The sequence below is a fragment of the Hyperolius riggenbachi genome, chromosome 8 (genome assembly GCF_040937935.1).
Source record: "Hyperolius riggenbachi isolate aHypRig1 chromosome 8, aHypRig1.pri, whole genome shotgun sequence".
In the NCBI taxonomy this organism is placed as follows: domain Eukaryota; kingdom Metazoa; phylum Chordata; class Amphibia; order Anura; family Hyperoliidae; genus Hyperolius; species Hyperolius riggenbachi.
This window is the reverse complement of record NC_090653.1, coordinates 179,373,867-179,398,880: the sequence shown is the minus strand read 5'-3', so window position 1 is coordinate 179,398,880 and position 25,014 is coordinate 179,373,867. Positions and strand designations below refer to the sequence as shown.

The following is a 25,014-nucleotide window of genomic DNA, read 5'->3' as shown; positions in this document are numbered from 1 at the left end:
TGCCTTATCACCATGGTAACAACTCTAGAAGAGTTATTAAAGACAGGAGATACGCTTAGTGAATTGAGGCCTTTGTTTTCAAGACATTTGAGAGTTGTTTTGAGACCCCCATGTTGCTACTCTTCAGAAACAATTAAGTGGAGGGAAACTTACACTTGACCCCCTTAACCTCCTTGGCGGTAACCCCGGGTGTGACACTGGGTAAGCCGCCGGAGGGTGCCGCTCAGGCCCTGCTGGGCCGATTTACACAATTTTTTTTTCTAGCAATTACCACTATAGGAGGCGCCCATGGATTTTTCTCGTACACCAGATATAATTGTTTATAAGGTAAGAAATATCAGTCTTACCTAATCTGAAGACTCATAGACAGAAAGTATTGTGCTCAATAGTGTTCCTCCACTATAGAGCACAATACTTTTTTTTTTTTTAACAAATACGTTTTATTGAGTTTTCATTTAAAACAACAAAACAAGTACAGCACCATACAATTGTATATACAACATCCCATACCCCCAGGACATCCCACCCACCCCACCCTTTTGATCTCGTCCCACACAGTCAAGGTGAGCCATCATGTCTTCAACGTGTTCTTTTAATTCTGTACATCGTAATCTATACCCTGTTCTTTAAGATGTTCTATATATGGGATCCAAATACTTTCAAACTTGAGAGGACAGTTCCTCTGAATGTAAGTTAATTTATAAAATGGCAGAGCACTATTAATTGTTGTGATCCATAGAGCACAATACTTAACCTTAAGAAGCGACGCTTGTGTAGCGAAACGCGTTGTCCAAGTGCAAAGTAAATAAATTGTTAAATTTTACATTCTGTCTGAGTCTTCATATCAGGTAAGACTGATATTTCTTACCTTATAAACAATTAGATCTGGTGTATGAGAAAAATCCATGGGTGCCTCCTACAGTGGTAATTGCTAGAGTAGTGAGGTAAATTACTGCCTTGTGTGGTGAACACCTCCAGCACGTCAGTAAATGTCAATTCATAAAGATTAGAGCAGGCCGGTAATGGCACGGAGATTACCGACTGCTAGGAAGAGGTGATAAGTGCAGGGATGAATGGAGACTTAGCAGAAGCAGTGAGACACAGGCAGCAGCAGCATGATCAGCACAAACAAGGCTTCCCTGAATACCCTAGGCTGTGTTTTTAACCTCTTGGGTACCTGTTTTTCGGATGTATATTTGATGGAGGTGAACATCAAGCCTGGCATGTGTAAAGTTTCTTAAAGTTTTTCTGCGCTGTGGCAATTAAAAGGGTTCTGTGGGGGTTTGCTAAAGAGAAAAATTGCCACTTACCTGGGGCTTCTATCAGCCCCCTGTAGCAGAAATGTCTCACGCCATCCTCCTCCGATGCGCCGTTCCCCGCCAGCTTTTGATGACGTAGACGGGAGCGAGCACGGCCACGCAGCCGCAGTTGGACACCGCGCCAGACCGGGAACGGCGGATCGGAGGAGGACGGCGTGGGACATTTCTGGGGGCTGATAGAAGCCCGAGGTAAGTGACAGTTGTTATCCATAGCAGAACCCCCACATAACTACTTTAAATAGTGTTTAGAAAGACTAATAGACAGGTTCAGAGCAGATTCAGGGCAAGGAGAGGCAGTAAAACTAAACATGCACATTTAAACTGAAGCTGAGATGCCTCTTTTATTGTAATGCGGTCTCTGCACAGAGAACAGCCAAATGTAACAAATCGGCCAGCTACATTCCTCACGTTACCGACAGCTGGGCTTCGGGAAAATACCGCATTTCTATCGGAGCTGTGAAAATGTTTATGAATTGGCACACGGAAGTCTAAAATACTGAATGCGGCATTTTTCCTCCCAGATTTTTTTTAACAGCAAAGCCTTGTATTAATAGAGGCCAATGTATTTATTCATAAAAGCGCTTGGGATATTGCTATACAAATCGCTTTTCAAGCGCTTTGCGATTTCCCTATACCTTCCATTGAACCAAAGCGCTCAGAAAATGGTACATGTACCTCGTTTGCGATTTCAAAGAAATCGAAATGCTCACATGTGGACACTCTCTCATAGGAAACATCGCACAAGCGCTTTTAGGGCGATTTTCCTATGGAAATGCTCATAGTGTGAACAAGCCCTTAGAATGCCTAGGGCCCAGTCAAAGTTCTTTTGTTCCTGTCTGCACCCTCTACATGTACTCTTAGCAAGAAGTAGTTTTGATTTCTATTTAACAGCTATTGTACAGCTGTAATTTAAAGGGAACCTAAACTGGGAAGATTATGGATTTTCCTTTTAAAATACCAGTTGCCTGACTCTCCTGCTGATCCTGTGTCTCCAATACTCAGACTAGATTAGCTGCATGCCAAGCAGGTCTGCCAAGCAACTGGTATTATTTTAAAGGAAACATCCATATCCCTCTCAGTTAAGGTTCCCTTTAAAATTTTGAGGTGCTCTCTGGTGTACATACATAATGTAGAGGTACACTAATGCTTAAAGAGATTCTGAAGCGTTATTAAAAAACGCTTTTTACCCTATATTCAACATGGGCATGCTTGCCCCTGCTAAAACGCCACTATGCAAGATACTGGGAGAACTGGCAGGATTCACTGTAAAAATACCCAGGGTAAAAAACTATGTGCGCAAGACTTTGCAAAAATAAATCCACAGAAAAAGAAAAGTCTGGCACTATAGTTAAATTGCAGCAAGGTGAAAACATGAGCTGTGACGTCATGGTGCATCAACTAGAGCAAGTGTACAGTGCTGAATTGGCATCTAAGAACACTCATATAAAAAGTAGATTCATGTGCTGTACCTGGTTGCTGGGAGGTAGCAGGTGTGGGCGCCAATGGTGCACGGCCTTACGACCGTTTCGCTAGGCTGAACGCCGAGCTTCTTCTGAGGTGAAGTGTGCACCACTTTCCTGCGGCTGAACGATGGGTCTTATCCCCCCTGGCAAAATCCACGACCAACTTGGTCGTAGATTTTGCTGCTCATGGAGGCAGGGCTAATGGCTGTAACTCTGCCTCCATGCGCGTCTTTCAGCCGCGGATCTCCACCTCTCCCCCTCCCCTCTATGTGTAGGTAGAAGGGAGAGGGATCGGGGAGAGGTGGCGATCAGCGCTGATAGACGCGCTAAGAGGCAGGGCTGCGGCCATTAGCCCTGCCTCACACGGAAGCGATCCCCGGACACTTCAGAGGAGATTTGGGGGGTAAAGACCCCTTGTTCAGCCGCGGGATAGCGACGTTTTAGCAGGGGCAAACATACCCCTGCTGAATATAAGGTAAAAAGTGATTTTTAATAACGCTTCAGACTCTCTTTAAAAGGCTTTTGCTACAGCAGCCGCTGCTGAGATAAAAAGATGGCCTTCTGTTCAGCTTTATTATCATCAAAATAATTTATATGTATGTGATGAAAATTAGCACAATCCGCATTAATAGTTGTTCTGGTCATGTGAAAACTGCATGATTTTGTCTGTATACTGTCATATAGTGTAAATGTGCACATTTGTCACTCTGTAGACCACTGAACTTTTTTTTTTATTTCTCTCTCCTCCTCCCCATCCTTTTTAAATGTGTTGATTAACAGGAAATGTTTGTGCTGCCTAATTACATCGATTCACAGTCCGATATTAGCAAGGAGATGAGAGCTATCCTGGTAGACTGGATGGTGGAAGTTCAGGTTAGTGCAGAAAGAACCACACTATTTTGTTAAACAGAAATTTAACATCATAAAACAGAAAGTATTGATGATTATTCAGGTTGACAATGCATCTCTGCTGAATATGGAAATTATTCCTTTGATGTCCCTTAAAGCTAAACACACCTCCAGAACCGCTGGAATGCAATGATGTGTGAGCTTGTTAATTGTACAGGGCCACAATATTCCAACATGTATTCAGACTGGTTGGTCCTAATCAGTGCATGACATGGATTAATGTGACTCCTATGGGGTAGGACTTGAAACACCCATTGTTAGAAATTGCCCAACAAGCTCATGGTGAACCAGAACTCTGAGTGTGTAAGGGGCTAAAAAAGGACCAAAAAAGCCCTCTTACTAAAATGCTATGCAAAACAGAAATTTGCCTTTTTAAAACAGAAGGTATTTGCAATTAATTAGGTTGTAGAGTTAAACTTCAATCTTTGTATTTGTATCCCTGCCTCATGCTATAAGAAGCAGCAGAGTGTTGTACTGTGTTAGCCATCAGTAACAGCAAGAAGTTTTGAATCAGGATGAAATGGTATCATCCTGATTTAAAACTTCTTGCTCCTGCTATAAGAAAATACTTTTTCAATTGAAACAATTTATTGCATCTTTGGGAGTAGAATTCTTTTTTTTTTCTTGAATTTAATTTTTTTCTATTTGTGATATCAGACTTAATTTGTGGCATCAAGGTGTTTTGTTTTTTTTCCTCCTAAATTACTTTTGATAGAACAATAATACAGATGTTTAGAAACCCAAAGATGATGCTGATATTTAGTTCTTATTTAATTCTCTCTTCATCTCATCTCGCGCGCCGCTCTTTCGGCTGGCACAGTCTATTTGGAATAGTAGGTCTGTCTGTGTCCTAAGCTCTGTTTACCGAAAAGGCAAATTTGGGCGCAGGCATAATCGGCAATGTTAATTGTGGTGCACATTGGACAATATGGGTGGTGGCAGCATTTTATCAGGGCATGCGATCTGGCTATTAGGTAGCCAGACCCCACATTGGCAGTACTAGTGGTAACCAAGAGTTTAAGGATCCTTTTACACTATCTCAACTGTCAGTTATCACTGACTTGACAACTTATGTGCACCCCAGGTGAAGGTAATGTCATTGTTTCCCTACTATGGCTTAGTTCAAATTATATGCATTTTAACGCAAAGCATTTTCACAATGCACTGCTATGGAACAACTGATCAGTTAAAATACATCAGTTTCTTTTCAATGTAGAGTGTGAAAGAGACCTTAGTGTTTGGAATAGGTAGTGGAGAGATGGTGTGAAAGGAAGGTTGAGTAAAGCGATAGTAGAATATCAGTAATTCTACCATTATTCTACTATCAGCATTATTCCCAGTAGTAGAATATCACTAATATTGCCAATATTAAACTAGACGCTAACCCAGTATAGGTTAGCTAGGTGGGTGCACCCAGTATAGGTTAGCCAGGGCTCCCAGTATAGCCAGCATATTTTTTGCCCCGCCGCGGCTTGTGTAACTGTTGTGTAGATGGTGGTGGGGTGAGTCGGTAGGCAGGAGAGGGAGGCATGTTACCTCTTTTGCCGGCATTGTGGTTTACATGATTCCTTTCCTGCCTGGTGGAACGCAGCGGTGTTCTCTGACTTGACGATGGAATGTAAAGTCACATCAGAGAGAAGCGCCACTTTGGTCCACCAGGAAAACCACGATGCTGGTGAAAGAGGTAACATGTGTATTCCTGCTGAGCTGCCAACTCGCCTCACCCCACCATCCTTACACACAGGGATGCACTCCGTATGAATTCCCGAATGGATTTCAATTGGAATTCATCCTGATAATTAGAGCACCTGAGCGGATGGTTGAGGGAGGGTTAAACTTACCCTACAGCCATCATCTTTCATCCTTCCCACGCTGCGTTCCAGGCCACGTCAAGTCACTACCACGCTTCTAACTTCAACCCGGAAGAAGGAAGCAGTGGTAGTCACGTGACGCACTTTGGAACATAGGGTGGGACTGATTAAAGAAGATGGCTGCTGGGTAAGTTTTTAACCCTCCCTCACCCAACCGCTCAGGTGCTCTAATGATCATGATGAATTCCGAATTAAATCCATTCGCAATTCATCCAGAGAGCATCCCTGCTTACACAAGCCGTGGGTGGCCGCAGTGGGGCATACTGAATATATTGTAGTGCCGGCCCACTGCTCCTCAGAAAAACCGCAGATTTGACGATCACATAGTCTTGTCCGGAAACACAATTTCAGTCTAAAAATGATAAACGTTTAGCCCTAGTCTGCTTAGATTTGGGATTTGGTGATTTTACAGCTTTGAGGCCAGTTTTCAAGTGACTGAATGGATTGTTATATGGTTAGCTTCTCATTTTATTCATCCACATAATTCGCTTTTTCTCTAGATTTTGGTATAATCTGGGCTCCTTTGGCCATGTGGCTGTAAGGACAGCAGGGAGCAAAGGAATTATTTTCAGGCACATGGGTTTTCCTGGTCTTCATTGCAGGGCTGTGGAGTCGGTCCAAAAATCCTCCGACTCCTTAGTTTAGGATTCCTCCGACTCCACGACTTCGACTCCTCTAATTTGCATATTACAATTTTGTTGATTAAAAGTATGTAACATGAAATTCGTCTCTTAACTGCCAACGCTTAGGAACTTTACAAGACAACTGAAGTGGGAAGGATATGTAGACTACTATATTTATTCCCTTTAGACTAAAGGTGCGTACACACATGCGACTATAGTCGTTTGTAACGATCGTTCCCCGATCTTTACCAACGACGATCGTTACAAAAAACGAACCAACGACTATTAAGGCAAACGACGAACGAGGCAAATCGCTACAAAACAAAGTTCTGTCTTGGCGGATTTTTACCACCGACGATCGTTAGCAAAAGTGGCACATCGTTGGAAACGATCGTTCGTACCAGGCTGGACATGCGCATTTCACTTTTTCTCCAAGGAACTTTACAATTTTATGCGCAGGCGCATTAAGTGCTTTTACGTGGTGTAACGTTCGTTCTAACGATGTGATCGTTACATACTTTTTACAACTAACTTTACTTCGGTCGTTCTTTCGTCAATTAAAAGATCGTTCGTCGTTGACAACGAACGATCGTTGTCGCATGTGTGTACGTAGCACTAAACTAGTCCTTGGTAAGAGTACTTGTAAAAGGTACAAACCGGAACAAAGGACATCTATCAGGCCCTAGGCAATGTAAGTGTGGGTACATGTAAGAATGATGTGCAGGTACTCTGCAGGGGAATGAGGAGATTGTAAACAGACAACACCTCTGTGTTCAATGTGCACAGCATTCTCAGTGGATTCCCTGCAGCTCTGTGGGGAGTGCATATGTAGCGTATAGTACTACTGTGTAACAAAGTAAACCTGAGACAGATGAAATTAAAGTTTTATACATACCTGGGGCTTCCTCCAGCCGCCTTCAGGATAATCAGCCCCTCGTTGTCCTCCTCCACCACCTGGATCTTCTGCTATGAGTCCAGGTACTTGAGCCAGTCAGGCGTAGCGCGCATGCACACACTCCGCCGCCAGGAGCATACTACACCTGTGCAGCACTATTGCGCAGGTGCAGAATGTTCCTGGCTGTGGGAGCGGCATGCGGCCGGACAGCGCTGACTGGCTGAATTACCAGGACTCATAGCAGAAGATCCGGGTGGTGGAGGACAGTGAGGGACTGATTAGCCTGAAGGGGGCTGGAGGAAGCCCCAGGTATGTATAAAACTTTACTTTTCATCCGTCACAGTTACCCTTTAATTTGTAGTCACCAAACCAAATTTTAATAACCTATCAAATTATTTGATTTCATCAGCAAAGGGAGTGCATACATTTGCATAAATCAGCATCAATGCAGAATTATTTCCATCTCGTTGACCATCTCTATTAGTGACATTAGAGTAGTTTAGTTAGTTTTTTAGGCTCTTTGCCTAGCACAGTTATTTAAGTTACTATATATACTTATGACTAACTGAGCTTCCAAACTCACAATCACTACAGATTGATACTCTTGGAAGCATTACACAGATTTTATACAATCAACCACTAGCCACTAGTTATTTTTCACTCGCGCATTTACAGGTCCATGTTCATAGTTACTTGAGCTCGTGTGTGTTATATAGGATACTTAGCTATATTGATACCACTCTCTGGAGTCTCTGTAGGGTGGTGTAAGTCCCCCATTCTCCAGGTAGAGAGGTCTTTACAAATCTTCCCACATACTAGTTCTATAGTACAATAACTTTAAGACTACTTCCAAGACCTACATAAGGTATTTGTTGGGATCTGTGATCCCTCACTCATTCTTACTGGTGGAATTGATAACCTAATAATAGAAAATCTCTTCATCTATCCACAAGGGAATTGTAATATTACAATTTCCTCTTATCTTACAGTATTCAACTCGTAATGCTAATACGTCAAGAATTATTCTTGACTCCTCCCCGCACATTGGGGCAGTGTTCTAGAACCTCGCAACATTCTCTCATCTGGTTTATAGATATACTCCTGACATATCTCCTTTAGTATATAAATACTCACACTAGGAGTTCAGTTTAGTAGTGTTAAACTCAAAACATTGTTATAATTCCTTTGCAAACTACTACTGTATTATTGTAATATTGTATTTCTGTATTACTGTATTATTAGATACTTGTTACTCTGAACTGCATTTCATGTACACTGTTCTAACCACAACTTTCCTTCTGTATAATTTTAAAAATTTTCAATAAAAACTCTATTAGTGACATGGCTACACATCAGGCTTTATACTTACAGCATAGATGTTATTTAGTATATATAAGAGATTCCTGTGTACACATCATATATATACAGTCACAATCAGATATGTATATCTGACTTTAAAAATACGGGGACTGCTTTATTGAAGCAGCACAAGTAACTCATTTTGATTGGTTTATTTCATTTTTGTGGACTAAGCACAGCTATTACTGTATATATACTGTATATATACATTATTTTTAATGACTATTATCTGAGAAATAGAACATTTTATCATATTTTCTATTTTAATTACAGTTACAAATTCATTAGGAGTCTGAGTCGGTGCATTTTTTCCCGACTCCGACTCCAGGCACCCAAAATTGCCCGACTCCACCACTCCGACTCCACAGCCCTGCTTCATTGTGCAACAAGGCTTTGTGGTGGATTGAATTAGGGGCTGGTATTCTCTTTCTCTTATCCTTACAAGGCTTATTTACAGCGTGACGTTACGTTGTAATGTGACGTTAAAGTCGCAACGCAGCATTACAACGCAAAAAGTGTTGTAACGCATATTAATGCTGTGTTACCGCCACATACAGTAGGTACAGTAAAGCATACAGGTTATGAAAAGGTTTTCCTGTACATGGTAACGTGTGCATTTAGAGGTAACACTGCAGCAGTGTGTTAGCTACATGTTACAATGCTATTGTCAAACTGTGAAAATCCCTTAGGCTTATCATTGCAGTGCGGTAAACTGCGTTATAAGACTTTATAACGCGGCTCCGCAACGTCCCACTGTGAACGTAGCCTCACAAGTGTTCTCTGTATTTGTGTGGGTTTTGACATTTTATGTTCACCGGATACTATTTTTCTTTGCAGGAAAACTTTGAACTGAATCATGAGACTTTGTACCTGTCAATAAAACTGGTGGACCATTATTTAGCAGTTTCTGTTACTACGAGAGAGAAGTTGCAGCTTATTGGTTCTACTGCTGTACTTATTGCATCAAAATTTGAGGTAATGCGATGTGTGTAGCATAGAATGTAAAGTTCATAAAAGGCCCTCTGTTAATGCTTTTTCTACATTTCACATTTGACACAATGAAGAACCAGCAAGCCAGTTAGAGATCCAGCAAACTTGGACAGTACTTTTAAAAGTAGCACGTTATGTATCAGAACATAGAAAATGGCTACTGAAATCTTAGTGAATTAGTGGTTGATCTTTTGCAGTGGAGAAATGGCAAGAATGGCTTTTTCTTTCTGCATGTTGCACTGCTACTAGTTAACATTTCAGCAATCCTACTATGAGGTAATATCACTTGTTTGTGGGCTGCTGGCTCTTGTTGCCTAACGGTGGCCACACACGATGCAATAAAATCATCCAATTTTACAGTAATTCGATAAAAACGATTGTATCTCTCGGAAAAATCGAAAGTTTTTTTTTTTTTCATTCGACTGAAAAATCAGATCGGATTTCCCGTTTTTTTTCTCGATTTGAATAGATCCGGAATGCCAGATATTTCTCTTCAATTTCTACTAAAGATTGTATGGTGTGTGTTAGATTGTTAATTTATTAATATACACACCCTAGCAATTTTCTCTAAGTTTCCAATCATTTTTATCATAATTGAGGAAAAAATTGAACATAGGTGTGTGGTACATTGATCATATTTTTGAAATGTTACAATCTGTCAGAAAAATTGATTGCAATTCTTAAATTGAACAGATATTTAAAAAATTGTATGGTGTGTGGCCACCTTAATAGCAGTGCAAACAACAAAAATCCACTCTAGATTTGTTGAATCATTTGTTCTTCAGCTAGGTACACCCTTAGTAAGGCTGCCCATACACCGAAGGCTGATTCCCGATCAATTTCAGCATGAAATCTGGAATCAGCCTTGTGGCGCTGCGTTTGCCGCCTCTGTCGCTGCCCTCTGGATCTAAATGTGCCCATGCATTTAATACTGTCTGCTAGGCCTGAAAGATAAATCGAATTTAAACCGAAATCGCGATCACCAAGATCACAATTTCAGAATCGTCAAAGCCCCCCCCTTCCCCCCCCAAGTCCCGGCGGGTGCGGCCCGCAGCATCGGCAGTGTTGGACATACCTTCCGTACGAACCCAAAACTGTCCGGCCTCTATCGCCGCCTGCCGGCTCTTGTGCACGTCATACTTCCTGGTTCCTGTATGTCATATGACATACAGGAAGTATGCCGTGCATTAGAGAGAAGTGGATATGCGGGCATCACTGAACTTGTGCTGGAAGGTATATCCAGCATTGCCGCAGCTTGGGGGACAAAGGGGGCAAACAGAGAGACACAGAAGGGGGTACAGAGAGAGACCCAGAGGGAACACAAAGAGAGACGCAGAGGGGAAACAAAGCTTGATTTGAAGGAAATCGAGAATCGAATCGAAATCGTAATTTCAGACAGGAATCGTTTAATTCAATTTTTTCTTAAAATCGTTCAGGCCTACTGTCTGCTGTCTCCCGCCTTGGTGCCCATAACCCTTCCTCATTGATGCCCCAAGTGGGTACTGGCACTATGGGACTATAGTGTGACTATGCCGGTAGCCACAGGTGTGACTATGCCGGTAGCCACGTGGGGCAGCAATGCAGAAGATGTATGGGCGCTGCAATGGGCGACAGTGGACATTTCAACCTTTTATTTTGGGGGGGGGGGGTAGCAGCACCCACGGGTTCAGTTGTTGACGTTCGTCCCAATATAGCACGCCGTTACGGCCTCGCATCCGGTCGAGCATGCCGGCCCGAGATTTCTATGTCCCATTGTTGGTTTTGTAACTGCACCTTTTTGGCCTTGCCCTTTTAACTGAAATGTTTTACAAGTTTCTCCAGCCTCATTTTTTTTAGTATTTGTGTGCACAGGAACGCTGCCCACCTTGCTTAGATGACTTCCTCTATATCTGTGATGATGCATACAAGAGAGAGGAGTTGCTTGCTATGGAAGTTGACATCCTACAAAGGTTGAACTTTGACATAAACATCCCTGTACCTTATCGTTTTCTTCGGCGCTTTGCAAAGGTACTTATTTATGCATATGATTGATTTGTATGTATTTAGGCATTTATGCATATGATCCTTTCTGAAAATCTTTACACTGGATTCTGCACTAAATAGTATAAAAGTAAATATTACATTTTACTGCAAGAAAATGGATCCTATACATTCTCAGCAGATGAAAATGGAACGTGCATTTGGGAGTCTTATGGCAGGGCCTGCAAGTTAAAATGTAAACAATGGCTGGCAGTAGAAATGTCTTGGGAGCAATGGTAATACAGAAATGTATTGGCTTATTATTGCCTGTGTAGCCTGTTTTCTTTTTTATTGGGGTTAATACTAGTGGCACCACATTTGATTTAGGAGACAAAGGCTTGAATCCTGGCTTCGAGTTCAGTACCTATTCAATAAAGAGTCCTTGGGCAAGACATAAGGTTGCCACCCGGCCGGAATCTGGTCGGCCTGGCCGGAAATACAGCTAAAAAGCCGGACACCGGTATTTAATTATTTCCGGCATGTCATTTGCCGGAAAAAATAGCCCCAGGCTGATCACCCTCACGCAATTCCCTCCTCTCTTCTCTCGGATTGGCTGGTCACGTACTGCCAGCCAATCACGGGAGTGGCTGTATTTTCCCCGCGCTGCTGAGGACTATAGGAGAAGGAGGAGCCAGGACTTGGTGACAGTGAGAGAGAGCTGGCTCGGAGCAGCTGCAGCAGAGCACATGGCCTGAATAATTGCCACTCATCTCAGCTTGCCTCACACAAGCAGCCAGCTTGTTCAGCTGAGTGTGTCACAGTCACTGGGGAGTGTATGGAGGTCTGGAGGAGTCACTTGCCAGCTGGCTGCTGAGCCACGGAGAGAGAGAGAGACACACACCAACAGTCAGAGCAGCTCAGCAAAGGACGTCAGACAGACAGAGAGGAGAGAGAGAGAGGCTGGAAATTTCTGCAGAGCCCAACCCCCAGACAACTCCTGGAGAGCCAGGACTCCAAGAGAAAGAGAGAAGGAGACACAGCCAGCCAAACTTCAAGAGACACTGTCCCAGCCCCCCCAGGCAGCATTCAGAAGTGAGGAGAGGGGTCCAGACGACTTGTCACAGCTTATGCTGTGTGACAGCAAGGAGAGAGGAACATCCAAATGACCTGAGCCTGTCCAGCAGGTAGAGTGGACACATAGTCACTTTCTGTGTCTTTACACCCTCTCTCTCTCTCCAAACCTCCATCAGCCCCTATCCTCCCTTCCAGACTTTTAAAGGGAAACTAAACCTTTTGAATTAAAATGAGATTCACTTACCTGGGGCTTCGCCCAGCCCCCTGCAGCCGTCCTGTCCCACACTGGTCCTCAACGATCCTCTGTTCCCCCACCGCGGGTTATTTTCGTTTTTGCTGACTAAAAGTCAGCAGGCCACTGCGCCTGCGCAGCCCTGGCCACGCGTATCCTTCTTCACGTTCCCCTTCTATTGCGGCAAAAAGTCGGCAGAAACTAAACTAACCTGCAGCGGGGTAATAGAGGACCGTTGAGGACCGTCTGCAGGCGGCTGGTGGGAGAAGGTGAGAGAATCTCATTTTAGTTCAAACGGTTAAGGTACTTTTTAAAGTGTACCTCAGATCTCAGAATAGGAAGATTTTATACTCACATGGGGCTTCTTCCAGCCTCATAACACTCACTGAAATAACAAAAAACCTCAGAGATCAATGACTGATATATGAAATACGTGTATTATGAAAATCACATCACATAAATTACACACAATATACCCATGATCCCCAATTATTGCACCATCCCTTTAAAACCCATGAAGTATACACCTGAGCATCTAACTGGACTAACATATGCACTATTATGTCGCTATGAATAAATTACCAAGGGGTGAGCAGCACAAACCAAATTTTTTTTATGCAATTCTATGCAAAGCATGCACGCAGCGCTGGAGGTCCTCCAGCGCTGCGTGCATGCTTTGCATAGAATTGCATAAAAAAATTTGGTTTGTGCTGCTCACCCCTTGGTAATTTATTCATAATTTCCCCCTGTGAGCCTGCATGACCACGCCCACCTCTAGCACAGTTAAGTATATAAATGAGTGCTTTGCACATGTTAAGAGAGTTCGTTTGGTAGCTAGGTGAAGGGTGAGGTGTTTTTAATTTCCTTTTTTCCCATCTAGTTGACATTTTAGGGTTTTTGGTTTAGTTCCCACTAGACTGCTTATAAAAACTGGCATTTTGCATGGTAGAGTAGGACTCACCAGATTGGGGACACTTTGGCGCAGTTGGTGAGCTTAAGCGCGTTAAAGCGTAACCAAGAGCCCCTGTCACGGTTTTCCTGTTGTGTGCTGCAGCCCCTCTGTACTTATATTATGTCGCTATGATCACATTTCCTATGCAGTTCAAACAAACAGGGTTATGAGTTCTCTGCCTAACTAGCAGGTGATACTTATCATCTCAGCACAGTCTGTGTATAGCTCTGATTTCCCTAGCACAGTCAAAGAAGGTGCAGTTTATTGCTGGATACTGAGGTCCCAAACAGAACGGCTTCACTGAAAAAAAGCACGTGCAAAAAATAGTAGTAAGCATATGCAATTCATCTGGCCAGGATTGCTCATATATACTTCACAGCAGTGATTAAAAACATGCAGTGTGTCTCACCATACTTCACCATTCCCTGTGCACCCGGGAACAGCCTTTAACAAACTCTGTCCCAAGAGACCAAGCACCTCTTCAGTATAGCAGTGCAGTTGCAGCAACAGCCTGGCCCCAGTACAAATGTCCTCAGCACGGGCGTCCCCGCTGCTTCCAGGGTCTTACTAGCTGTGCACAATGATCTAGTGTTGTCCGGATCATGAACGATTCGGATCTTTGATCCGAATCTATTTTGTGAGTCAAATCATCCGAATCATCAAAATGAGTGATTCGGATCGCAAAAGGGGCGGGGCCAGGAGCGACACGCCCCCTCGCAGCGGGGTCCTGGAAGCCGAGCTGAGATGGATCGCACTGTTGGATGGGAGGCAGCCTTGCAGGGAGACAGGTAGATGAAAGAAAGGGGACATGGGTGCCACTGCCAGATATGTGTAGAGCACACATACTGGCTATATAGAACGTGCTGCTCATTGCAGGCTGTCTGTTCCGTAGTTGAGCACAGTGATCACATTGGAAACTTTTGGCTCAGCTCAGCACAGCTCAGTAACTTTGCAGGCACTGTGATTGCAGTGCAATATGATCCTCCTAAACAGCTGCACTTTACTTTGGGGAATGCTTTCTTTCACTCTGTGACGTTTGCATTCAGAGTACACAGATGAGCATATAGGTGAAATACATGTAAAGCGTAATGATTGCAGCATGTGGGTATTGTGTGCAAACAAACATTTCTGCTCTCTGCTCGTCCCTCCTCCCTTCTCTGTCCACTCCCTGCCCTCTGTCCATCTTCTCCCCTTCTCTGCGTGTCCACCCCCCTCCCCTTCTCCTGTCCTGCTAGTCATTTCACCCCCTAAATGCTTCCGTAGTCAAATGATCCGAGATTCGGATCAAAGATCCGGATCTTTTCAATGATCCGATTCGAATCATCCGGATCATTGAAAAGATCCGAACTTCCCATCTCTACAATGATCTTCCATCCCTCTGCCCCCTCTCTCACCATGAGGCAGGGGTGTAACCAGCTGCAAACAATGTATCAGTTCTGAAGTCTCTCCAAACGGCTCTTCTGAGTATGGTGACTCACACAGTTCAAACTAGTGGACCGGTTTCATCAAATCAACTTTGATTTCTTCAGCACTAATGGCAAAAAGCTCTCTTGCTCCATCTTGTGGCTGTTTTTATACATGCATGAATGTTTATCATCCAAATTTATGTAACGTGCTCTCTAACACCATCTTGTGGTTGCTTTTTATGCATGCACGTTGTCTGTCATATCCAGGCCATAGAAGACAGCTGTCTGCCTGTACTCTTACTCCCTCTGCTGGGTTAATAATTGTACTCATTCAATACAGCAATATGCCTTCACCTGTTACATATACCTGATTTTAAACATGCTTCCCACCTATGGAGATACTTCATAGAAGCAGTTGCCAAAGATATTTTTAAACTCAAATCACATGTCTCTAAAATGCGGAGGGAGGGGACCCCACATGGCAGAACCCCAAAAAATCACCAAACCCCAACCCAGACCCTTCCAGCGCATAAAATACCCCATGAGAGATTGTCAGATCTATATTTAGGAATTTTGCTGGCAGGAAAAAGACTTCACATCAATATGGACACACACAGGGCCCTATCTCTTATTTTCCCCCATAGGAAAGGTGGTTTGGTGACCCGAACACGGATTTAAAGAAAAACTCCTAAATTAAAATCCACATTTATTCCCCTTGGTTTTAGGGCCTTACATTTATAAATCCACATGCATTCTTTCTGCAACAATATTCTATCAAAATCCCCCCTTCTGGGACTGATATTTAATTTGTAAATCCCCCTAAATTTCATTCCTTTAGGGTCACTGTTGTGGCACTCCATAAAATGCTGTGCCACTGCACTATCCATATGCTTAGCCTTAATATTCTTTATATGCTCTCCTATCTGTGTTTACAGGTCCCTCCCCGTCTTACCTATGTACATTTTGTTGCAAGGACAAATCAGCTGATAGATTACTTTTGTTGTAGCACATGAGATATAATCTCGTATTCTGAACTTCGCAGTACCTGTGCTGTCCATGAAGGTATCACCTTCTATCACATATTTACACAATCTGCAATTCTGACATTTAAACATCCCCTTTCTCCTCACAGGGGTACCTCTATGTCTTTGGAACTCACTTCTTACTAGCAAATCATTAAGACTACTGCTTCTTTTCGCCGTCACGTGTGGTGTCGTCCCCACTATTTCTGTTCTGCTATGTCTCGGTCCAGGGTAAGAATCCCCCAATTTTTATTGAGAATAGCTAATAATTGTTCCCAATGGCTGCCATACTTAGTAATCAATCTAACCGGGTCGTTAACACTCTGCTCTCCCTTACTTTGCTCCTTTTTTACCAATAGGGACTCCCTGTCTGTTTGCAATGCTCTAACATAAGCTTTCTTAATCATCCTATTAGGGTAGCCTCTCTCTTTCAATCTCTGTCTCGGGGCATATGCCTCCTCCTTAAACAAATCCACAGTGGCGCAATTGCGCCTTATCCTCAAAAACTCCCCTGTTGGCACTGACCTTATTTGACACCCCAAGTGGTGGCTTGAAGCATGCAGTAGTGTATTGCCCGCACTTTCTTTCCTGTATGTACTGGTTAATAATCTATTGCCCTGTTTAAATATTTTTAAATCCAAAAAAGATATCATTTCTTCATCACAGGTATACGTTACAAAAATGTTTCTTAGATTAGAATTTAATTGTTCCACAAAGGTGTTGAGACTTTGCCGGTCTCCTCTCCACACCATTACCACATCGTCTATGTAACGTAGCCACAGGGCGACGCGCTCGCCGAACCCACGCATGCCATTCTTTGACTGTGCTAGGGAAATCAGAGCTATACACAGACTGTGCTGAGATAAGTATCACCTGCTAGTTAGGCAGAGAACTCATAACCCTGTTTGTTTGAACTGCATAGGAAATGTGATCATAGCGACATAATAGTGCATATGTTAGTCCAGTTAGATGCTCAGGTGTATACTTCATGGGTTTTAAAGGGATGGTGCAATAATTGGAGATCATGGGTATATTGTGTGTAATTTATGTGATGTGATTTTCATAATACACGTATTTCATATATCAGTCATTGATCTCTGAGGTTTTTTGTTATTTCAGTAATTGGTTGTGTGAAGCACAAGATAGTAGGTTATATCATAACACTCACTGTCCTCCTGGGTGCCTCCGTTCAGCTGCAATCAGCCCCAGTAATTGGCTCAGTCACGGCAAGTCGGGGTCTTCTGTGCATGTGCAGCCCCTCCGTGCATGCGCAGAATAGCCGACTGAGCCAGATTACTGGGGCTGATTGCGGCCAAATGGAGGCACTTGGGAGTATGTTGAGGGACGATTCGGTGCTCATGGGACTGGAGGAAGCCCCAGGTGAGTATAAAATCTTCTTCTGAGATCTCAGGTACATGTATCAATTAATGATACAATTCTGTGGCTGATCGATCATTTCCACAGTACTCAGTCAGAAACGATTGGTCATGCCCATTAATGGCCAAATTCCTGCTAGCCAATTACATTGGGATCAATCTGAAAAGCGGGTCGATTCAATTAATATGATCGACTTGGCTACCAGTAATTCGGTCGATAATGGGCACAACCGATTGTTTCCGATCGATTATCATTGGAAATGATTGATCAGCTGTGGAATTGTATAATTAATGGGCACTTTTAAAGTGTGCCTGTAGGGAAAAAAGTGCCCCTGGGGTTATTTACCTCGTAAAGGGAAGCCTCTGGATCCTAATGAGGCTTCCACTGTCCTCAGCAGGGGCGTTCCAACGCTAGGACCTCCCCCCAAGATCTCCTTGTTGTCTGTTTATTGGCACGTGTGCATGTGCACTAGCTGTTTCCCGCTCTGCTCATGCAGTAGAGGTTTAGCTATTTTCGCCAGAGCCCAAGTGGGAAGCTGCTACTGCTCCTGTGCAAAATGGTAACATGGATTGTTTTTGTTTTCTTTTGTCCGGGGGTCCCAGCGCAGGATCAGGCTGCCCAAGGAGGATGGCGGAATCCTTAGGATTCAGAGGCCTTCTCTTCCAGAGGCAAGTACCACCCATGGGCACTTTTTTTTTTTACAGGTGTTCTTTAAACTATTTAAAGGGATCCTAATGGCAAGGAAAAAAAAATAAGTTTCACTTACCTGGGACTTCCACCTACCCCCTGCAGCCGTCCTGTGCCTTTGCCGGTCCTCAACGATCCTCCATCCCCCCCCCCCCCCCCCCCCCAGGGGTTGGTTTCATTTTTGCCTGCTCAGGGTCGGCGGGCCACTGCGCCTGCATAGCTGTGTCCACGCGTATCCTTCACATTCCCATCCACAATAGCGTCCTGCACAGGATGCTATAGCAGACGGGAATGCGAAGGACATGCTTGGACAGAGCTGTGCAGGCGCAGTGGCCCAATGACTCTGAATTGGCAAACACGAAACTGACCCACGGTGGGAAACCGGAGCATCAGTGAGTGGCTGGGTGGGCACAAGACAGCTGCAGGGGGGTAGTAGAAGCCCCGGGGATCCTTGCCTTTAGGATCCCTTTAACATTTGTTTCTATTTCTGTAAATATTCAACTTTCTTGTGCTATGTTTGAAAAAAGGTTGTAACAAACCCCTCCCACTTTTAGGCCACACCTCCAGGCCACACCCTAAAGCCGGTATTTTTTCAGTCAAAAGGTGGCAACCCTAGCAAGACATCCTAACTGCAGGGTGGCCTATCGAGCACAGCTTCAGGCCTGTGACCCACAGGAGTGGTGTTTCTGATTTTGAAATTGGAAATTTTCTGAACCACAAAGTACCTGTGTGATTCCCGGAGTGATTGAGATTTTCCCCTTAAAGGGAACCTTAAATGAGAAGGATATGGATGTTTCCCTTTAAACAATACCAGTTGCCTGGCATCCTGCTGATCTTTGTTGCAGTAGTATCTGGCTCTCACACCTGAAACAAGCATGCAGCTAATCCAGTCTGACTTCAGTCAGAGCACCTGCTCTACATGCTTGTTGTTTGCTATAACAAAAGCCTTTTAACCTCCCTGCCGTTATAAAAAATTGCTGCGCACGGCAGGGAGGGTGTTTTTTGGCATTATTTATTTTTTTTTTTTAGCATGTAGCTAGCCTAGCGCTAACTACATGCTTCCCCCCTCCCTGCGGCGTCCCCCCGAATGCGCCGATCGCCGCCGGCGCATATACCCATCCGGAAATCCCGTTCTGAACGGGATTTCCAGGAGGGCTTCCCCCGTCGCCATGGCGACGGGCGCGATGACGTCACCGACGTCATTGACGTCGTGACGTCAGAGGGAGTCCCGAACCACCCCTCGACGCTGCCTGGCACTGATTGGCCAGGCAGCGCTCGGGGGGGGCACCCTCTGATGCGGCGGGTTGCGGCGGAGCGGCGGCGATCGTAAGTTACACACAGCTAGCAAAGTGCTAGCTGCGTGTAACAAACAAAAAATTATGCAAATCGGCCCAGCAGGGCCTGAGGAATCCTCCGCGGCAGGTTACCCCGAGCTGAGCTCGGGATAACCGGCAGGGAGGTTAAGCATTAGTGTACCTCTGCATTATGTATGTACACCAGAGTGAACTTCAAAATCTTAGCACACCAGAGAGCACTTCAAAAGGGAAACTTAACTGAGAGGGATATGGATGTTTCCTTTAACCACCTTGGCGGTAATGACGAGCTCTGGGCTGATTTTTTTTTTTTTTTTAAACACGCAGCTAGCACTTTGCTAGCTGCGTGCTATGTACGGTCACCGCTGATCCGACGCGCAACACGCCCCCCCTGCGCAGCCTGGCCAATCAATGCCAGGCAGCTCTGTGGGGTGGATCGGGACTCCCTCTGACGTCGGTGATGTCATCACGATCATCGCCATGGCGACGGGGAAGCCAAAGAGGAAATCCCGTTCTGAACAGGATTTCCTGTTTGCTCTGATCGCCGGAGGCGATCGGAAGGGGTGGGGGGATGCCGCTGCTCAGCGGCTATCATGTAGCTAGCGCTAGGCTAGCTACATGATTTAACTAACAAACAAAACAAAAAAAATACCGCTGCGCCGCCACCCTGGCGCAATCAATAGAACGCCAAGGTGGTTAAAATAACTAGACGAATAGAAGCGCGGCCACGCGTGTGCTCGCTCCCGTGTGCATCAGCGGTATCTTACTGCGCAGGTGCAGTACAGGAAAACTGCGCATGCACAGTAAGCGCCCGCTGACGTGCGTGGGAGCGGGTACGCGCAGCCGCACTTCTAATCATCTAGTTAGAGGAATAATTACACTAGTTACCCATATACTTATAATGGGGCTTGGCCGTGACCTGAACAGTTTACTATACCCAAATGGTTACTGTATCAGAATTTACTATCAGGAGATTATACTGTAGTATCATTGGCCTCAATTCTGGTAGGGTTATCAAACAAATTACCTCATTTGAGGTAATTTACCTCATGAGGTAATGAATTCTGGTAGGTTTTTGTCATGTTTTACCTCATGAGGTAAATTATGAGGTGATTTGTGAGGTAATTTGCATTAATTTTACTGAAAATGGCTATTCTCATGGAAATTAGTGGGCATGTTAGCACATAAATGACCAATCAGTTTAAGACCTGCCTGTACCTGGAGGTAAAGTCAATTTATATGCATTTTGCAGTTTTTAGTGGAGTTCCTATTGCTGTTTTAGTGCCGTTCCTATTCAGGCTGTGTAATAGAAAAGAATAGTAGAAATAAAACGCCAAATATTTACTGGATTTTTTTTTTTAGAAGGGATGCCTATAAATATACTTTTTTCATAGGTTGCTACATAATCAAATACACCTTCCCTCCTCAAAAAAATAATCTTCCAAAGACTATCCTAACTTATGGAAGACCATTAAAGACTACTATTATTTACTGCATGCTTACCGCTGAAACACCTCATGTTTTACCTCACGTTTGGAAATGGAGAAAAATCTTTTCTTTTCTAAAAAAGAAAATACCTCATGAGGTGTTTTTACCTACAAAACAATATTTACATCACATTGCTACCAGAATTGAGGCCATTATTTTAAAGTTTATAACTTTTATACATAGTTACTGATGATGATCAGTTATAGTACACAGGTAACGTCAAACCTATAATTATTTTTAAACAGTTTATCTGTATGATTTAGTGGTTGTCACTTACTCTGCATTGTTTAATCCTCATTGCATCATACTGTACATACTACGAGGGCTGTCCAGCTAGATATTCAATTATAAAGGTGGCCATACATCAGGTGACTTGGCAGCCGATCAACCATCCGATTTATTTATTATAATCGGATTAAAATCTGTGCCTCCAAGAGCATGCCTGATCAACAGTGCAACCAATGTTTGAGAACGTCAGCCCTACATCTTGCAGAATGTCCAATCGGGTGCGCAGCGCTAACTGGGTGCAATATCGAGAGGAACGCAGTGGAACCCTCAACTCTGTCCTCCCTAGTGTAAAATATGCCCCGTGCAAGATACTTTACCTGTCTGCCACTGGCTCCGTCCTCTGTGCATGTACACAATCCCCACGTGGTTGCCGGGGTATACGTGGGCGTGTGTGTAATGTCACACAAGCTCATGTTACGCTGGCAACCACGTGGCGCACGTGTATGGGGACATAGTACAGAACCAGCGACAGACACAGTGTACAGCTTACTGCACGGGGCACATTTTTACATTGGGGGGACAGCGTCGAGACGGCGGATGCAGTGTCACAAGGCTGGTTCCTGACAGATTTCGTGCTAAAATTGATTGGGAATTGTCCTGCAGTGTAGGCCTTAACGATCTATCGATTTCAGATCGAAATCTCGATCACGGAAACAACTATTCAGTGATCATCAAAGCGGAGATTTTTTAAAGGAGTTCTGGGTTAGTCTAAAAGTAAAACAAGCTGACACTTACTTGGGGCTTCTATCAACCCCCTGCAGCGGTAATGTCCCGCACCGTCCTCTCCCGATGCGCCATTCCCCGCCGCCGGTCCCCGTGTAATCACGAGAGTGATTACACTGCGGCTGCGCGGCCGAGCTCTCGCTCCCGCACGCGTCATCAGAGCTTACTGCACAGTACAAGAAAACTTCATACTGCGCCTGCGCATTCAATTTGTCCACTGTGATCGATTGATTTCCTCCGTCCTCCATTTTAAAAATGGCCAATACCTCCTAACCGCTTCCTAGTCAGCACACTGATAAACTGTAATATCACCCACTTGAGCTATAGGGAAACATGGACATTAACTTGCACATTCAGTTTTAACTGACAGCTGCTGATATAAAACTGACAGCAACTGGTATATTTCAGTTCTGACAAAATATTGTGAGAACTGGAAGGGATCACTGTAAGAAGAAAATGATGAGCCTCTGAGAGGAACTGACTGTGAGTTTAGTATGTAATATTCATTTGCAGCTACGTTGTGTTTATTTCAAATAATTTTCCTCGCTTCACGTTCCCTTTAAAGAGGAACTCCAGTGAAAATAATTTAATAAAAAAAAGTGCTTCATTTTTACAATAATTATGTATAAATGATTTAGTCAGTGTTTGCTCATTGTAAAATCTTTCCTCTCCCAGATTCACATTCTGACATGTATTACATGGTGACATTGTTACTGTGGGCAAGTTATGTAGCTGTTTCTAGCTGCTCTGGCTGTTACAGACAGCTTTAAACAGCCGTTTCCTGTCTGTGAACATTGTTACATTGTGGCAGTTTGCCCAGAGTACCGCGGTATTCAGAGCCTCTTGTGGGAGGGGTTTCAGCACAAAATTAGTCACACAGCGCCCCCTGATGGTCTGTTTGTGAAAATCATTCTATTTCTCATGTAAAAGGGGGTATCAGCTACTGATTGGGATAAAGTTCAATTCTTGGTTGGAGTTTCTCTTTAAGGCCCGGTTCACATTAGCGGGGTTTTTTTGCTGATCGGAACCGGACCGTTTACTGTACAAACTGACCGGACGCGAACGGATCCAATGTTAATGTATGGGGCCGTACACATCCGTCCGTTCGTACGGATACGTTGTGTACGTTCAGGTCCCCGGATCGAAAAAATTCCGCAGGCCCTAATTTTCTGGATCGTTGCTCCCTGCGGACCTGAAACGGAAAGTTTTGCAGGGCAATAGGAACCAATGGAAAATGGACAACACACTGGCTATAAAAACTGACCTTTCTAACTCCTTTTCCCCACAATCCTTCAGGGCAAAGGTGAGACGTAGCTCCTCCCAGGAAAAGGAACAGACAGCACTTCCCCTATAAAAAAGTCACATGGTTAGTCCACTCACAGTGCTGTTTGTTCCTGCGTCCAGGCAGGTCGGCATCTCCCCTTTGGGTGAAGCCTGTGTGCTGGGCTGCAGGTGGATCTCTCTGGGTGGCTGAGACTATGGTACTGAGGCAGTCTGGCCATGCGCCCCAGGCTGGAGCTTTCCTGGGGTTTGCCTACCTTTCTCTCCCGCTTCCAGGGAGAGCAAGAGTGGAAGGCGTGGGTTCCCCTTAGCGGCCTTGCGGCGGAGTGAGCAGGACGGAGGTAAGCCGGCGGCCATGTGGAGCGCATTGCGGCCATTAGGACGCTTGGCCGCGTCCGGATGCGTACTTTCCGGCGGGTATGCCGAAGGTAACAATTTGTAGTGCCGGCTCATTACTCTCTCTGCAGCTTCCGGGCCGCCACTCATCCATTCGCGGCAGGCCAGATATGTTTAAAGGGGAAGCTGCGCGGGCCTGTAGCACTGTTGATCAGAGAGAGTTTGTCCTGCGCTGGATGTGTCAACTGGACGCATGTCAGACGCTGAGAGGATTGAGAGCAACCAGGCCGCCCAAAAGGTGAGATAATGGTTTCTCTTTCTGGGCTGATTGTGCTATAGCTGTGAGCAGAGTTACATGCCTTGTTGTTTTGTTATTTTTGCCAATACTAAGGCTTCTGCTAAATCTGCTGCTGCTGCTGCAGATAAGCATAGGCATCCTCCTAATGATAAAACATACCCTTTGTGCAATTTTATGTTGCCCTATGCAAAAACTCTGTCAGTTGTGCATACAGAGGGTTGTAGGGGAGGAGCCGGGTCACTCTGTTCAGGATACATTGAATCCTTTAGAGAGGTGATTAATGCTTCATTGGAATCAATTAAGTCCTCATTGAATGCTAATCCATCCACTTCTCAGGTTGCTGTATCTGGAGTATCCTGTGACTGAAGTTGATATTAGTCAGGCTGAGTTTGCAGCTAGTTCTGAGGATTCAGACGCTAGAGAAAAAGAATCTGAATCTGTTTCAAAGTTTAAATTCTGTATTGAGGATGTGGTAGCTGTTTTGTCTATTCCTAATCAATTATACAAAGCTGAAGGATCCACTTGATTAAAAGGTGGATGTTTATTCGAAAAGGTTGTGGGAGGCTAGTGCGGCTATGTTTAGGTCGGCTTTTACCTCTACATGTGTGGCCACAACTTTGGAGCTGTGGATTAATCAGCTCAAAGCTAACATACTGGCTGGTGCACCTGTTTAGCAATTGTTGAGGTCTATTGCTATTCTCATTTAAACTGCTGCATATTTAGCAGATGCTTCTGCTGAAGCAATTAGGTTTACAGCCAGGTCCATTGCTCTAATGTTTCTCTAAGAGCCTTGTGGCTTAAAATATGGGATTGTAATATCTCATCCAAAAACAGGCTGTGTGGTGTCCCTTTTTCAGGTGAATTGTTTTGGTCCAGAGCTGGATTCAGCTTTGGAAAGAACATTGAATAAAAGGAAAGTTTTGCTTAAGAAACAGAAGACTGTGGTAACCATTTTTTCGTAAGCCAAGGAGTGATCAAAAGGATGCCTCTAAGGATCAAAGTAAAGGCAGGAGGTGGACTTTTGACAAGTCCAGGAAAGGGGGCTTTAAGTCTAAAGCTCCAGAGACCATGTCAGAATCCCAATGACTCGTGTCAGGCGGTGGGGGGGGGGGAAGGCTAAGATACTTTCTCTTAGGTGGGCAAAAGTGG

At 44.3% G+C, this 25,014-nt stretch overlaps 1 protein-coding gene across 2 annotated transcripts in view; it reads left to right on the top strand.

The window, feature by feature from the left end:
* The window catches only part of CCNB3 (cyclin B3), a 267,192-nt gene that overhangs the window by 144,476 nt on the left and 97,702 nt on the right, over positions 1-25,014 (top strand). For both annotated transcript variants that reach the window (XM_068249684.1, XM_068249683.1), the window contains exons 7-9: positions 3,563-3,655; positions 9,277-9,414; positions 11,281-11,436. In XM_068249684.1, coding sequence (XP_068105785.1) covers positions 3,563-3,655; positions 9,277-9,414; positions 11,281-11,436 — 387 coding nt within the window. The remainder of the gene's footprint in view (positions 1-3,562; positions 3,656-9,276; positions 9,415-11,280; positions 11,437-25,014) is intronic.